The 14,352-nt window shown below is 37.9% G+C and overlaps 1 protein-coding gene across 11 annotated transcripts in view; it reads right to left on the reverse strand.

The window, feature by feature from the left end:
• ELOVL7 (ELOVL fatty acid elongase 7) overlaps positions 1-14,352 on the reverse strand; it is a 70,633-nt gene that overhangs the window by 8,249 nt on the left and 48,032 nt on the right. For all 11 annotated transcript variants that reach the window (XM_064376001.1, XM_064376002.1, XM_021670193.2 and 8 more), the window contains 3 exons: positions 12,506-12,586; positions 11,258-11,314; positions 8,916-9,021 (listed from right to left, as the gene is read on the reverse strand). In XM_064376001.1, the coding sequence (XP_064232071.1) occupies positions 8,916-9,021; positions 11,258-11,314; positions 12,506-12,586 (244 nt within the window). The remainder of the gene's footprint in view (positions 1-8,915; positions 9,022-11,257; positions 11,315-12,505; positions 12,587-14,352) is intronic.

The following is a 14,352-nucleotide window of genomic DNA, read 5'->3' on the forward strand; positions in this document are numbered from 1 at the left end:
TTGCTTGTTTTTGTCAAGTTTGTCAAAGATCGGATGGTTGTAGATACGTTGTGTTGCCTCCACGGCCTCTGTTCTGTTCCATTGGTCTATATCTCTGTTTTGGTACCAGTACCATGCTGTTTTGATTACTGTAGCCTTGTAGTATAGTTTGATGTCCGGTAGTGTGATGCCTCCCGCTTTGTTCTTTTTGCTTAGAATTGACTTGGCTATGCGGGTTCTCTTTTGGTTCCATATGAAGTTTAAGGTGGTTTTTTCCAGTTCTGTGAAGAAGGTCATTGGTAGCTTGATGGGGATAGCATTGAATCTGTATATTACTTTGGGCAGTATAGCCATTTTCATATTGATTCTTGCTAACCATGAACATGGAATGTTTCTCCATCTGTTTGTGTCCTCTCTTATTTCGTGGAGCAGTGGTGTGTAGTTCTCCTTGAAGAGGTCCTTTACATTCCTTGTTAGTTGTATTCCTAGGTATTTTATTCTCTTTGTAGCAATTGTGAATGGCAGTTCCTTCTTGATTTGGCTCTCTTTAAGTCTGTTATTGGTGTATAGGAATGCTTGTGATTTTTGCACATTGATTTTGTATCCTGAGACTTTGCAGAAGTTGCTTATCAGTTTCAGGAGATTTTGGGCTGAGATGATGGGGTCTTCTAGATATACAATCATGTCATCTGCAAAGAGAGACAATTTGACTTCCTCCTTTCCTATTTGAATGCCCTTTATTTCTTTTTCTTGCCTGATTGCTCTGGCTAGAACGTCCAGTACTATAATGAATAGGAGTGGTGAGAGAGGGCATCCTTGTCTAGAGCCAGATTTCAAAGGGAATGCTTCCAGATTTTGCCCATTCAGTATGATATTGGCTGTTGGTTATTTTGAGATATGTTCCGTCAATACCTAGTTTATTGAGGGTTTTTAGCATAAAGGGCTGTTGAATTTTGTGGAAGGCCTTCTCTGCATCAATTGAGATAATCATGTGTTTTTTGTCTTTGATTCTGTTTATGTGGTGAATTACATTTATAGACTTACGTATGTTGAACCAGCCTTGCATCCCCAGGATGAATCCTACTTGATCATGGTGGATAAGCTTTTTGATGTGCTGTTGCAATCGGCTTGCCAGTATTTTATTGAAGATTTTTGCATCTATGTTCATCATGGATATTAGTCTGTAGTTTTCTTTACTTGTTGAGTCTCTGCCGGGTTTTGGTATCAGGATGATGTTGGTCTCATAAAAAGATCTGGGAAGGATTTCCTCTTTTTGGATTATTTGGAATAGTTTCAGTATGAATGGTACCAGCTCCTCTTTGTATGTCTGGTAGAATTCGGCTGTGAACCCATCTGGACCTGGGCTTTTTTTGGGTGGTAGGCTCTTGACTGCTGCCTCGACTTCAGACCTTGTTATTGGTCTATTCAGGGTTTCAACTTCTTCCCGGTTTAGGCATGGGAGGAGACTACTGTCCAGGAATTTATCCATTTCTTCCAGGTTTTCTAGTTTATGTGTATAGAGTTGTTTGTAATAATCTCTGATGATGGTTTGAAATTCTGTGGAATCTGTGGTGATATCCCCTTTATCATTTTTTATTGCATCTATTTGGTTATTCTCTCTTTCCTTTTTTATTAATGTGGCTTGTGGTCTGTCTATTTTGCTGATCTTTTCAAAACACCAGCTCCTGGATTTATTGATTTTTTGAAGGGTTTTTCGTGTCTCTGTCTCCTTCAGTTCTGCTCTGATCTTAGTTATTTCTTGTCTTCTGCTAGGTTCTGAGTATTTTTGATCTTGCTCCTCTAGCTCTTTCAATTTTGACGATAGGGTGTCAATTTTAGATCTCTCCTTGCTTCTAATGTGGGCACTTAATGCTATATATTTTCCTCTAGAGACTGCTTTAAATGTGTCCCAGAGATTCTGGTATGTGGTGTCTTCGTTCTCGTGGTTTCGAAGAACATCTTTATTTCTGCCTTCATTTCATTGTTTATCCAGTCAACATTCAAGAGAAAGTTGTTCAGTTTCCATGAAGCTGTGCAGTTCTGGGTTGGTTTCTGAATTCTGAGTTCTAACTTGATCGCACGGTGGTCTGAGAGACTGTTTGTTATGGTTTCCGTTCTTTTGCATTTGCTGAGGAGTGATTTACTTCCAATTATGTGGTCAATTTTAGAGTAGGTGTGATGTGGTACTGAAAAGAATGTATATTCTGTGGATTTGGGGTGGAGAGTTCTGTAAATGTCTATTAGGTTTGTATGGTCCAGGTCTGAGTTCAAGTCCTGGATATCCTTGTTAATTTTCTGTCTCATTGATCTAATATTGACAATGGGGTGTTAAAGTCTCCCACTATTATTGTGTGGGAGTCTAAGTCTCTTTGTAAGTCATTAAGAACTTGCCTTATGTATCTGGGTCTCCTGTATTATGTGCATATATATTTAAGATTGTTAGCTCTTCTTGTTGCATTGATCCTTTTACCATTATGTAATGTCCTTCTTTGTCTGTTTTGATCTTTGTTGCTTTAAAGTCTATTTTATCAGAAATGAGAATTGCAGCTCCTGTTTTTTTTTTTTTGCTCTCCATTTGCTTGGTAAATCTTTCTCCATCACTTTATTTTGAGCCTTTGTGTATCCTTTCATGTGAGATGGGTTTCCTGGATACAGCACACCGATGGGTTTTGGCTTTTTATCCAATTTGCCAGTGTGTGTATTTTGATTGGGGCATTTAGTCCATTTATGTTTAGGGTTAAATTGTTATGTGTGAATTTGATACTGCCATTTTGATGTTAGCCGGCTGTTTTGCCCATTAGTTGATGCAAATTCTTCATTGTGTTGATGCTCTTTGCCATTTGGTATGTTTTTGGAGTGGCTGGTACTGGTTGTTCTTTTCTTTGTGTAGGCCTCTTTCAGGAGCTCTTGTAAAGGAGGTCTGGTGGTGATGAAATCTCTGAGTGCTTGTTTTTTCACAAAGGATTTTATTTTTCCTTCACTTATGAAGCTTAGTTTGGCTGGATATGAAATTCTGGATTGAAAGTTCTTTTCTTTAAGGATGTTGAATATTGGCCCCCACTCTCTTCTGGCTTGTAGGGTTTCTGCTGAGAGATGCTGTGAGTCTGATGGGCTTCCCTTTGTGGGTAACCCAACCTTTCTCTCTGGCTGCCCTTAGCATTTTCTCCTTCATTTCAACCCTGGTGAATCTGATGATTATGTGCCTTGGGGTTGCTCTTCTTGAGGAATATCTTTGTGGTGTGGTGTTCTCCGTATTTCCTGGACTTGAATATTGGCCTGCCTTGCTAGGTTGGGGAAGTTTTCCTGGATAATATCCTGAAGAGTATTTTCCAGCTTGGATGCATTCTCTTCATCACATTCAGGTACACCTATCAAACGTAGATTAGGTCTTTTCACATAGGCCCATATTTCTTGTTGACTTTGTTCATTCCTTTTTACCCTGTTTTCTCTAATCTTGCCTTCTCGTTTTATTTCATTGAGTTGATCTTCTACCTCTGATATCCTTTCTTCTGCTTGGTCAATTCGGCTGTTGAAACTTGTGCATGCTTCACGAAGTTCTCGTGTTGTGTTTTTCAGCTCCATCAATTCACTTATATTCCTCTCTAAGTTGTCCATTCTCGTTAGCATTTCGTCAAATCTTTTTTCAAGGTTCTTAGTTTCTTTGCATTGGGTTAGAACATGTTCTTTTAGCTCACGGAAGTTTCCTATTACCCAACTTCTGAAGCCTGATTCTGTCATTTCATCACACTCATTCTCCATCCAGTCTTGTTCCCTTGCTGGTGAGGAGTTGTGATCCCTTGTAGGAGGAGAGGTGTTCTGGTTTTGGGTGTTTTCATCCTTTTTGCGCTGGTTTCTTCCCATCTTTGTGGATTTATCCACCTGTCGACTTCGTAGTTGCTGACTTTCTGATTGGGTCTCTGAGTGGACGTCCTGTTTGTTGATGTTGAAGTTATTTCTGTTTCTTAATTTTCCTTTTAACTGTCTGGCCCCTCTGCTGTAGGACTGCTGAGGTCCACTCCAGGTCCTGCTTGCCTGGGGATCACTTGCAGCAGCTGCCGAACAGTAAAGGTTGCTACCAGTTTCTTCTGCTTTGTCCCAGAAGGATACCTGCCAAATGTCAGTCTGAGCTCTCCTTTATGAGGTGACTCTTTGGATATTCGGGGGTCAGGGAGCTGCTTGAGGAAACAGTCTGTCCTTTATAGTAGCTCAAGTGCTGAGCTGTGAGCTCCGTTGTTCATTCAGAGTTGCTGGGCAGGTAAGTTTAAGTCTGTAGCAGCAGAACTCATAAACCCCTTTTTTTTCCCAGGTGTTCTGTCCCAGGGAGTTAGGGCTTTATTTATGAGTTTCTGCTGTGCTGCTGCCTTTTTTTTTTCCTTCAGGGCTGCCCTGCCTGACAAGGAGGCAGCCTAGTCACTCTCTGCCTGCAGAGGCTTCGCTGAGCTGCTGTGGGCTCTGCCCAGCTGCTGTGTGAACTTCCCTGCAGTCCTGTTTATATAGGTGTAGTTAGACCTGCCTCGGCAATGGTGGCCCGCCTCTGTAATGACGGACTCTCTCTGTAACGGCGTGTTGCCTCGGCAATGGCAGGCTGCCTCAGCTATGGCGGGTTGCCTTGGCAATGGCAGGCTGCCTCAGCAATGGCGGACTGCCTCCGTAGTGGTGGAGTGCCTCGGTAATGGCAGACGTCCCTCCCCCACCGAGCTGGACCGTCCTGGGTCCAGCTGTGCTTGCTGTGAAACGCTCAACCCAGAGCGTTTCCAATTGCTGTTTTTTTGTTTTTGTTTTTGTGGGGGTGGGACCAGCTGGGCCTGATCACCTGGCTCCCTGCCTCAGAGCCTTTTATTTTTTAGTTGAACGGTCGGCTCTCTCCCAGGTGTCCTGGTCGCCTGTTGAAAAGGCGCCAGGATTTGTGTGATTTCCCGTGTGGCGACCCACTGCGCCGGCTGAAACTGTGGCTCTGAGATTCGTGGCGCTTTTTTGCCCAGGAATCTCCTGGCCTGGCTCCCTGTTTCAGCTCCCCTTGCTGGCTAAGTGGGGACACAGTTCCGTTTACTCTGCACTGGGAACCGCCGCGCCGGTCAAAACAGCCGCGCTGGCGACCCGTGGGGCTCCTCTGCCTGGGAAATCTCCTGGTCTGTGGGCAATAAAAATCCATCTGGAAATGCGGCGTCCACTCACCCTCTGTGCTTTCACTGGGAGCTGCAATCCTGAGCTGCTCCTAACTGGCCATCTTGGATCTTCCCCAATTTTTAAATAATTATTCATAATTGTAGCAATTCTAGATATGTCTAGATACTAGCACTGCTGAAGTACTCTGTTAAAATAACTTGTTTTAAATAATTACTTTAAAGTTGTTAACTATTCTTCCAAAGCCTCATTTATGCTATACTGTTCTACATAAACTTTCTCCACTTGACTAGAGTAAACCAAATTTTAGCTAATCCCTCAATTACCATAAATTTCAAGTCAGAAGGAATGGAATTAATGAAGCTTATTAACAACTTTCCAGCTTGTATTATTTACACTTGGATTAGCCTTCGTTCCCAAAGGAAATTTGAATAAACAAATTACTGTGGTGTAAGAACACCTTTTCTAAGTTAATTTAAAAATAGAATAGTTCGGCCAGGCGTGATTGTAATCTCAGCATTTTGGGAGGCCGAGGCAGGCAGACCACCTGAGGTCAGGAGTTCAAGACCAGCCTGCCCAACATGGCAAAACCCTGTATCTACTAAAAATACAAAAAATAAGCTGGGCGTGGTGGTGGGTGCCTGTAGTCCCAGTTACTCAGGAGGCTGAGGCAGGAGAATCACTTGAACCCAGGAGGCAGAGGTTGCAGTGAACCAAGATCGCGCCCCTGCACTCCAGCCTGGGTGACAAGAGCGAAATGTCTCAAAAAATAAACAGAATAGTTGTCTACTTCTGATAGTTTAGGAGTCAAGCTGCTTAAAAGAAGGATAAGCCAAATACCTCTCAAATTCATTTGTGTTTCATAATAATATACACATAGAAAATATATTTCACCTTTGATATGGAACTAAGTCAGAGCTTTTCTAACTAAGATGCCTCTCCTATTATTTAATAGAGGAGTGCCTATTTTCTATTTGGACACTTTCACCATTAAATAACCTAAAATGAGAAACTTATACACAGGGATTTAACAAAGCACTAGTGTAGCCAAGAGTGTTTCCTAAGGCTTACCGATCAAAATAAGCTGTCAAATAAAAGTAACATGTTTACTTTCTCTAGTTATAATTATTTTCTGACAAGCTATTTTAATAAGTTTATTTACAAAACAACTATATTTTAATTAGTAATGCTTTTTGTATGTTCTTTGGAAGGCTTTCTAACCAAATATTTTCTAAGCCTGTGCTCTTCTTTATGATAATGGGTCTGTAAACAAACATCTAAGAATGAATTACAATTAGTACCACCACATTTTACTCCTTTGGAAAAAACAAAGGAATCACCTGGGTAATTATCACTGTTCTCCATATCTCTGGAAGGAGATATATGCACAATTAATATAAAAATCTACCACAGAAATATTTTCGTCCTATTCAAAAGAAAAGCTGGATTGCTATTACCCCATTGAGGAGTACAACAGAAAAACAGGAAATTAAATACTAGCTAGAGATCAGCTATGCTCATGTTTTTGCAAAGAACAGTTTAGAATGGACAGTTTCATTCTAGGAATGGAAGTTAGTGCCCAAACTACATTTCTGGAAATAGGTTTTGTTGTTGTGCTTGTCTCTGACACAGATATCAGGTCTGCTGAACAAGTGTTTACTAGAATTCCACATGTAAGACTGAATAGAAGTACCAATGCATGGAACATATGAGGGAGACAAAAACTATCATCTACTATTTTCATTTTGTAAAGAAGAAGGATTAAGGTGTGGACAAGAAACCCATTGTAAAGTGACTGATGTCCATAAACATAGTAGTACCACTTAAAAATTGAGGTATATCACTTGGACCTGGGAGGCAGAGCCAAGATCGCACCATTGCACTCCAGCCTGAACAACAAGAGCAAAACTCTGCCTCAAAAAAAAAAAAAAATGAGGTATGTCATATTTAAATTCTCATTATTAAAAGCACTGCTTGCTTTTGAAATGGAAACTATACTATCAATAGACTCAAACATGGAAGTTAGAAAAATTTTCAATTCATTAAATAAAATTTATTTCTCCCATTACTGAACTATCAGATATTCAATATACAAAAATTAGAAAATACAGAAAAAGGGAGGGAAATAAAGAAGGAGGAAAAAAAAACACTTTTTCTTTCACTATCTCTAAATCACCACTGCTTATATTTTGGGATACTGCCTTCCAATTTTTTTCTATTCACATTTATTTTTCAGTGTGTATTCTGGCCTCATGCAAGAAACCAGAATAAATAAATTATAAGGATATGAAAGCACCTTTTCTAGCATACTTTAAAAATAGAATAATCATCCATTTCTGATAATTTAGGAGTCAAGTTGCTTAACAAAGAAGATGAGCTTTGTTAAGTCCCTGTGTATAAGATCCTCATTTTAGGACATTTGATACTTCTCAATATCATTTTTGTTTCACAGTTACACATACACAAGTAATAATAACCACTCTATTAGTGAGTGTTTAGGTATTTTCCATTTTTTCACAAACACCACTAAGTCTCAATGTATATCACTACAGAAAGAATGGAAATGGGCAATATGCGTAGAAGAAGAAACAGAAACACAGAAAGTAAGGATAAGTAAAATAATGGAGATTAAATAATATAGTTACCATTGATTTGAGAAATGTACACCGCTGGGACTATCTTGTTTTAATATAAGTTAAATGTTTTTCGTACAGACCTTATAAGAAAAAGCAGCTACATTTACTTAAAAACGTTTCTCAATAATAAATGCCAATTTTGAGCAAGGAGGTACTTTACATCCTGGAAAATCCGATGCCCATAAGCCATGGTAGGGACAGCTGTTTACTCATGATTTGCAGCCTCTGTGGCTCCTCTGGGTTCTGGCATCCCCTTCCAGACACTGGCTTATCCATGTCCTCTCATGCTCTGATATATGTAGATTTTATTCCTCCATGCTTAGAGAGTCTAGAACTCAAACAAGAGTTCCTCAATTGTGGTTCCTCCTTTCTTTTAGTCTAGCAGTCAGAAAGGCCAGTAGAGGCAAACTATTCACAGAAATGTTATGAGCTATGGGCCTATTTGAAGACTTCTAAAATTTAAGAAACTGGAATAAATAAATTCCCCAACCAAGAATATATCCCCTTGGGGATATCACTTATTTAAAACTGCATAATAGGATAAAATTACTTCTGGTTTCTCCAATTTTAGATGTTCAGAAGCCTAAAAGGAAAAAGAAACAAACAACCTATTTCCAAGTTTTCAATTTAAACTATTTTGGACCTTAGAAACAATATCAACACATCCTTTAACATGGTAGGATGCTTTAAGAGTTTGGGGTAACCACAATTTGATACATCTTTAAAGAGCTATTAGGGGTTAGAGTGTGTGTCAGCTATTAGAAATTTGAAGGCAAATAAGACATGGAATTTGGGATAAGCATTCTAACTTCCTGGGAACATACAGGAAATTGTTCTCTATACTCCTATAAAGCCAAAGCTTTTACCATTTTATTTATTTATTTAAAGATATGTAATAAACCTTTTTGGGAAAAAAGTAAAATACAAACAAAACAACTAAAGAATATGTGTAGAAGGCTGTGGCCAGAAGTTACGCATATTTAAAGAGTGGGGGAAACCCAATTATTTTAAGAGTCTTATGTTTAGTTTTCAAGTAATAATTCATGAAAAAAGTATAAACAAAGTGACTCTTTGATTTGAGCTTCTTATAAATCACATTTCAGAAAAATATTTTTGTTTATAGCATACAGAAATGTTACTGTTTATAACACATGATCCCAACTTTCTCTTGCCTACCTGCAGCAAATTTGACTCCAAACCACCAAGTCCATGGCATGATGGTATGATGAAATACATGAAGGAAGGTCACTTGGCTATTTTTCTTGCGCAGAACAAAAAAGATCTGAAATAATTTAAAGAATATCAAGTTCATATAAAATCATGTGATAGTGTATTAAGTATTACAAAAATATTGGCAGAGTGCAAAGTATTTTATAATTTTATCTAAAAGCGCTGCCTTATAGAATGCTTATAGAAGCAGCTAATTCCCCAAGGGGCAGCTCAAAAGCTAATTATTATGAAGAAACTTAGGTACCATGCTTACACATGGCAGAACCAATAAAAAGGTGAAATGAAACTTTATGTAGATTTAAAAATCAAAGATATAAAGTAAGGAATATGGCCAAAGGTTACTGAAAGAAATTGTATTGGTTAAAAAAAAAAAAAAATCCCAGTGGATTTTGAAGTATATGGGAAAGTAGACAACTCAGGATTGAAATATTCCACATTGCTATCTAATATATCTTACTGACGTGGATAAAGAATTAGGCAAATGAAGAGGACTTGCAACAAATCAAAAGTTAGCAAATTAATATTAAAGAAAAATGAAGGGAGAAAAAGTTGAAAAGTTAATTTGAGAAATATGATGGAAAAGAAAGCAAAACTGCATACAAAAAAATTGAGAAGGGGAAGGAAGGTAACACTCAGAGTGAACATATCCTGTGGTTTGTAAAAACCCTATAAACAAAATGGTAGAATCTGGGGGAGGGGGAAATGTTTAAAAAACATTCCAAAGTGAAATTCAGAATACCAGTGTTAAGGCTTTTAAATACAAGACTAAACAGAATAGCACAAAGAAAAGGATTAAGAGGAGTATTTGAGAAATGTAGTTTAGGGAAGGATATAAAAGCAGCACAGTTTCCTTATGGAAGCTGGAACTGAGAACATGCAAAGCAGAAACAATGAAGCCAAAATGCATTTGCGTAAGCACAGGGAAGATGGCTGAGTTGTACAACAGAAAAAGCCATACACTATCAATCTGGGTCCTGGTCCCTGTCAGTAGCAGCAATCCTCTGGGTAAGTCATTTAACTTCTTGGCTTCAATTTCTCAGAGTGAAGGTTCTGGACTAATGCTTCTCAACCATGGCTGCATATTACAATATCCAAGAAGCTTTTTAAAAATAGCTATGCTTGGTCTCTGTTCCAGACCATTTGGCACCAAATCCCTGGAGGTAGGGCCTTTTTTTTGTCGTCATTGTTTTCCCTAATGCAATTAATTCTATTGCACAATTCGAGCTGAGAACCACTAGAATACAGGTTCTCAAAATGTAGTCCCTGAACCAATAGCATTAGCATCATCTGAGAACTTGTTAGAAATGCAAATTTTGAGCTCCATCTAAGACCGTAGTGAATCAGAAACTGGGGGCGGGGATCTAGGCATCTGTGTTCTAACAAGTCTTCCAAATGATTCTAAACACATGTTAAAGTTTGAGAACCACTGCATTTTATGTTCACACAAGCCCTTTCCAATTCTAATGTTATGTGATTAGTCATTTGAAAAGGTGAAGCATATTGAGATTTCCTATAAGGAATATCATGGTATGCATTCCAAAGAAAACACACTTTCCAGTCTCAGAGCCAAAACTAGCTCCAAATAACCAAGATACACTTGCTGCAAAGTTACAACAAATATTCAGCTTTCCTAAGCTACACTGGAAACAAAGGCTCATGGCTTTCTCCTCCAAATCACAGACCCTAATCCTTGACACTTGCTTCTCCTAGGACCAGTCATCCAAGTTTAGAGTTGATCCTCACCGGGATCTGAAGTAGGAAGAGATAGTGCCCAGCAAGCACAGACTTCAGAAAAGCAGCTGAATTATTGATACCCCAGGAGTAATTCAACATTCTAGTGTAAGTTTATGAATTTTTAAGCACTTATTCTCCTAAAGGAATATAGATGACTGTGCTTTGGGATGAAAAAAACAAAACAAAGAACAAAGGTAAGATGTTTTTTGCTTTTTACTTCCTGAACTTAATTCATAAAACAACTGTCATCCATCTATGTAAAGATACAGTTTTGTAGTATATAACATAGTTACATGCTTATCTTAATCAAGTGATAGCTATATAACAGAAACCTTTTAGAGTTTACAAAACACTGAAAAAATAAAGTTATCCTGTCTATTCTCTAAAGTTACTGATAATAAAAGGTTAAAAAAGATAACAGTAGGTCTACCTGAAAAGGAGAAATAAAAAATTATCAGACAAGTGAAACTACAGCAGTTTATTGCTTTCACTGAAAGATCAAATATTTTTTTGAAAGATCAAACATTTACCAAATGTGGTGGCCATATACTCACTGTATCTAATAGCTCAATAAATTTGGAGAAGTAATAAAGCCAGCAGGTACGTGCCATCTGCAGAAGCACAAATAAGTATAAATTAATTTTATTTATTTTTTATATGGAAGAAAAGCTTATTTTTTTAAATTTTGGTAAAATATGCATAACATAAAATCTGTCATGTTAACCATTTTTTAGTGTACAGTTAAGTGGCATTAAGTGCCTTCACATTGTTGTTCAACCATTTGCCACCATCCATCCATAGAACTTTTTCATCTTGCAAAACTGAAACTATACCTATTTAACTACATCCCATTCCTCCTCGTCCCTAACCCTAGCTACAATTCTACTTTCTGTGTCTATGAATTTGACTACCCTAGGTACCTCATATAAGCCAAATCATGCAGTATTTGTCCTTTTGTGACCAAATTATTTCACTTAGCATAGTGTTCTCAGGGTTCATCCCTGTTGTAGCATGAGTTAGAATTCCCTTCCTTTTAAAGGCTGAATCATATTCCATTCTATGATTATGCCACATTTTGTTTATCCATTTATCTTTTTTTTTTTTTTTGAGACAGAGTCTCACTCTGTCACCCAGCCTGGAGTGCAATGGTGTGATCTTGGCTCACTGTAACCTCCACCTCCTGGGTTCAAGTGAGTCTTTTGCCTCAGCTTCCTGAGTAGCTGGAACTACAGACATATGCCACCATGCCCGGCTAATTTTTATATTTTTGTAGAGATGGGGTTTCACCGTGTTGCCCGGGCTGGTCTTGAACTCCAGAGCTCAATCCACTCACCTCGACCTCCCAAAGTGATAGGATTACAAGCATGAGCCACCATGCCTGGCCTTGTTTATCCATCCATCTATCCATGGACACTTGGGTTGCTTCTACCTTTTGGCTATTATGAAGAATGCTGCTGTAAACATGGCTGTACAAATATCTCTTCAAGTCTCTGTTTTTGATTCTTTTAGGTATAAACCCAGAAGTGGAATTAATGGATCTATGGTAATTTTATTTTTAATTTTTGAGAAACCAGATGTGAAATTATTCTTAAATCCAAGAAATTCAAAAAGAAAAGCACCAATTTTCATTTTATAGAAAATTATACATGGGACTTTCTTTTATTCTTAGCTTTTTCCCCCCAAAACACACAATCTGATAATTGAGTCATTTGCTTATTCTAAGTTTACATTCAATGTTACGAACAGTTGACAAAATTTTAACATTGATTTTGAATTTCAAGATTTTCCAAAGAGAAACTTACCCTCAAAGCTGTGGGTGACCGTGAATAGTCAACAATTTCACATTGAAATGAATAACCTGTACCCCAGCCAGACATCACAAACTGCAAGAGAGCACATGCATATTAAGAAAGGAAAGCATTTTCCCAATAGCCCGAACAAAGGTAGTTTTGATAATATCTGTTCATTACATTTTCAGCTGAGTCAGTAGTCAGTGCAGAGGAAAAGGCAGCTGGAACAAATACAAACTATGAACATTCTTGATATCAAGAATTTTCAAAACCACAAACTCATATTATTTATATAAACTGTGTTCTCACTAAAATGCTCATCTCTTGGGATGATTATTCTAATATAGTAAAGAATAAAACACTTGGAGGGGCGTTTTGCTTATGCAGCAAATACTGGTAGGTGATTTATCTTAGGTTCAGCTGTATGTGTGGGAGTGAATGTGTTTGTGTACTCTTAGAGGAATACCTGGATCTGAATCAGTCTTTTCTAGCAATTTCCAGTCTTTCTACTTAGTCAATAAGTAAGCATGGAAACCAGAATGCCTTAATGTACTCATGAGAGAGCTGCAACAACTGGGCTTTTCCCATCATTGGCTGGTGAGTGTGATGTGGACTGGTAGTCCACGGCTCAGATATTATTGATAGTTTTACCGTGGATCCACAAGACAAGTAAGAGGAAAATACTCTTGTTAACAATAAAAGTGCAATCTGGCAGGCCTTAATGCCAACACACCCACAAAGTGATGCAAGGCTGGTGGTGAGAAGAAAGAACCTATTGTTGATAAATCTGAACTGTAATTCAAAGATTATGCTGACATTCTTTCAGTCTGATGGTGGGAAGGGCTTCTTTTAAAACAGTATCTGAAAAGGAAAAGCCAAGGCTCTAATTTTAAATTAACACATACATGAAATGGTATGCTTAATTTAGGGTACTGACAATATGATCAGTACTTCTTTTCTCTGACTTCTTATACTCATACATGCCAAATCCTCCCTGGAAGATCTCTCTCAGTATAATGGTTATATCCTTTTCTGCCATTGAACCACATTTTAAATTTCTAGTTTTAATTACTATTAAAGGTAAAATTACAACTTTATAATAAATTACATTCTAGAAACAAAAGCTTATGCGGCATTATCAGAATAATATTCTGATGGTGCAAAGAAAAGAAACAAAAGAGAAGAACAATTATTAGATACGATGGTATTACAAAGTGCATCATTCTTTTCTGAGACTAGCCCCTAGCTTGACTTATAATTTAATCACACTGTTAACTTAGTAAGTTATAAAATCTTGAAAATTAACACTCCAAAAAGCACAACATGTATTTTGTGAACGAGAAAAATATCTTTCAAAAACAAATCAATAGATTTTCCCAAAGTAATAAGGGCACATGACATAGAAATGGCTAATTCTGTTTTATAATATCCTGCTGTCAGTGAGTGTCCTCATATTCTCTTGTGCTCAGACTCACTTTGACTAATGTAATGCTCTATGGTCAGGAGCTATTTACTGGAAATGTAATGAATAATACCCCAAACAAGCACTGTGTTGAATGAAAGTTGTGCGACTTGGCTTTCTGTTGGGTCTTAAGTGGTCTCTGCTAGTGTCTGACTGGTGCCAAGTACCTAGCACTTTCAAACAATTACTACACAATAAGGCATCTGAGTTCCTTGAGTCTGATGTGCCTGCCTCCCTTTCACCTTCTTCAAATTACAAAACAAACACTAGTGGAGGTGTTTGTTTTGTAAACCAAATGAAATCATATTCCATACAATAAACCATGTGTTCAGATGTGCCATCAACAGATGTATGGCATGCTGTGTGGCTGTCAAAAGCCTTTGTGTAACAAGAGTAA

The sequence above is a fragment of the Aotus nancymaae genome, unplaced genomic scaffold (genome assembly GCF_030222135.1).
Source record: "Aotus nancymaae isolate 86718 unplaced genomic scaffold, 86718_ANA_hifiasm-v0.15.2.pri h1tg000014l, whole genome shotgun sequence".
Classification (NCBI taxonomy): Eukaryota; Metazoa; Chordata; class Mammalia; order Primates; family Aotidae; genus Aotus; species Aotus nancymaae.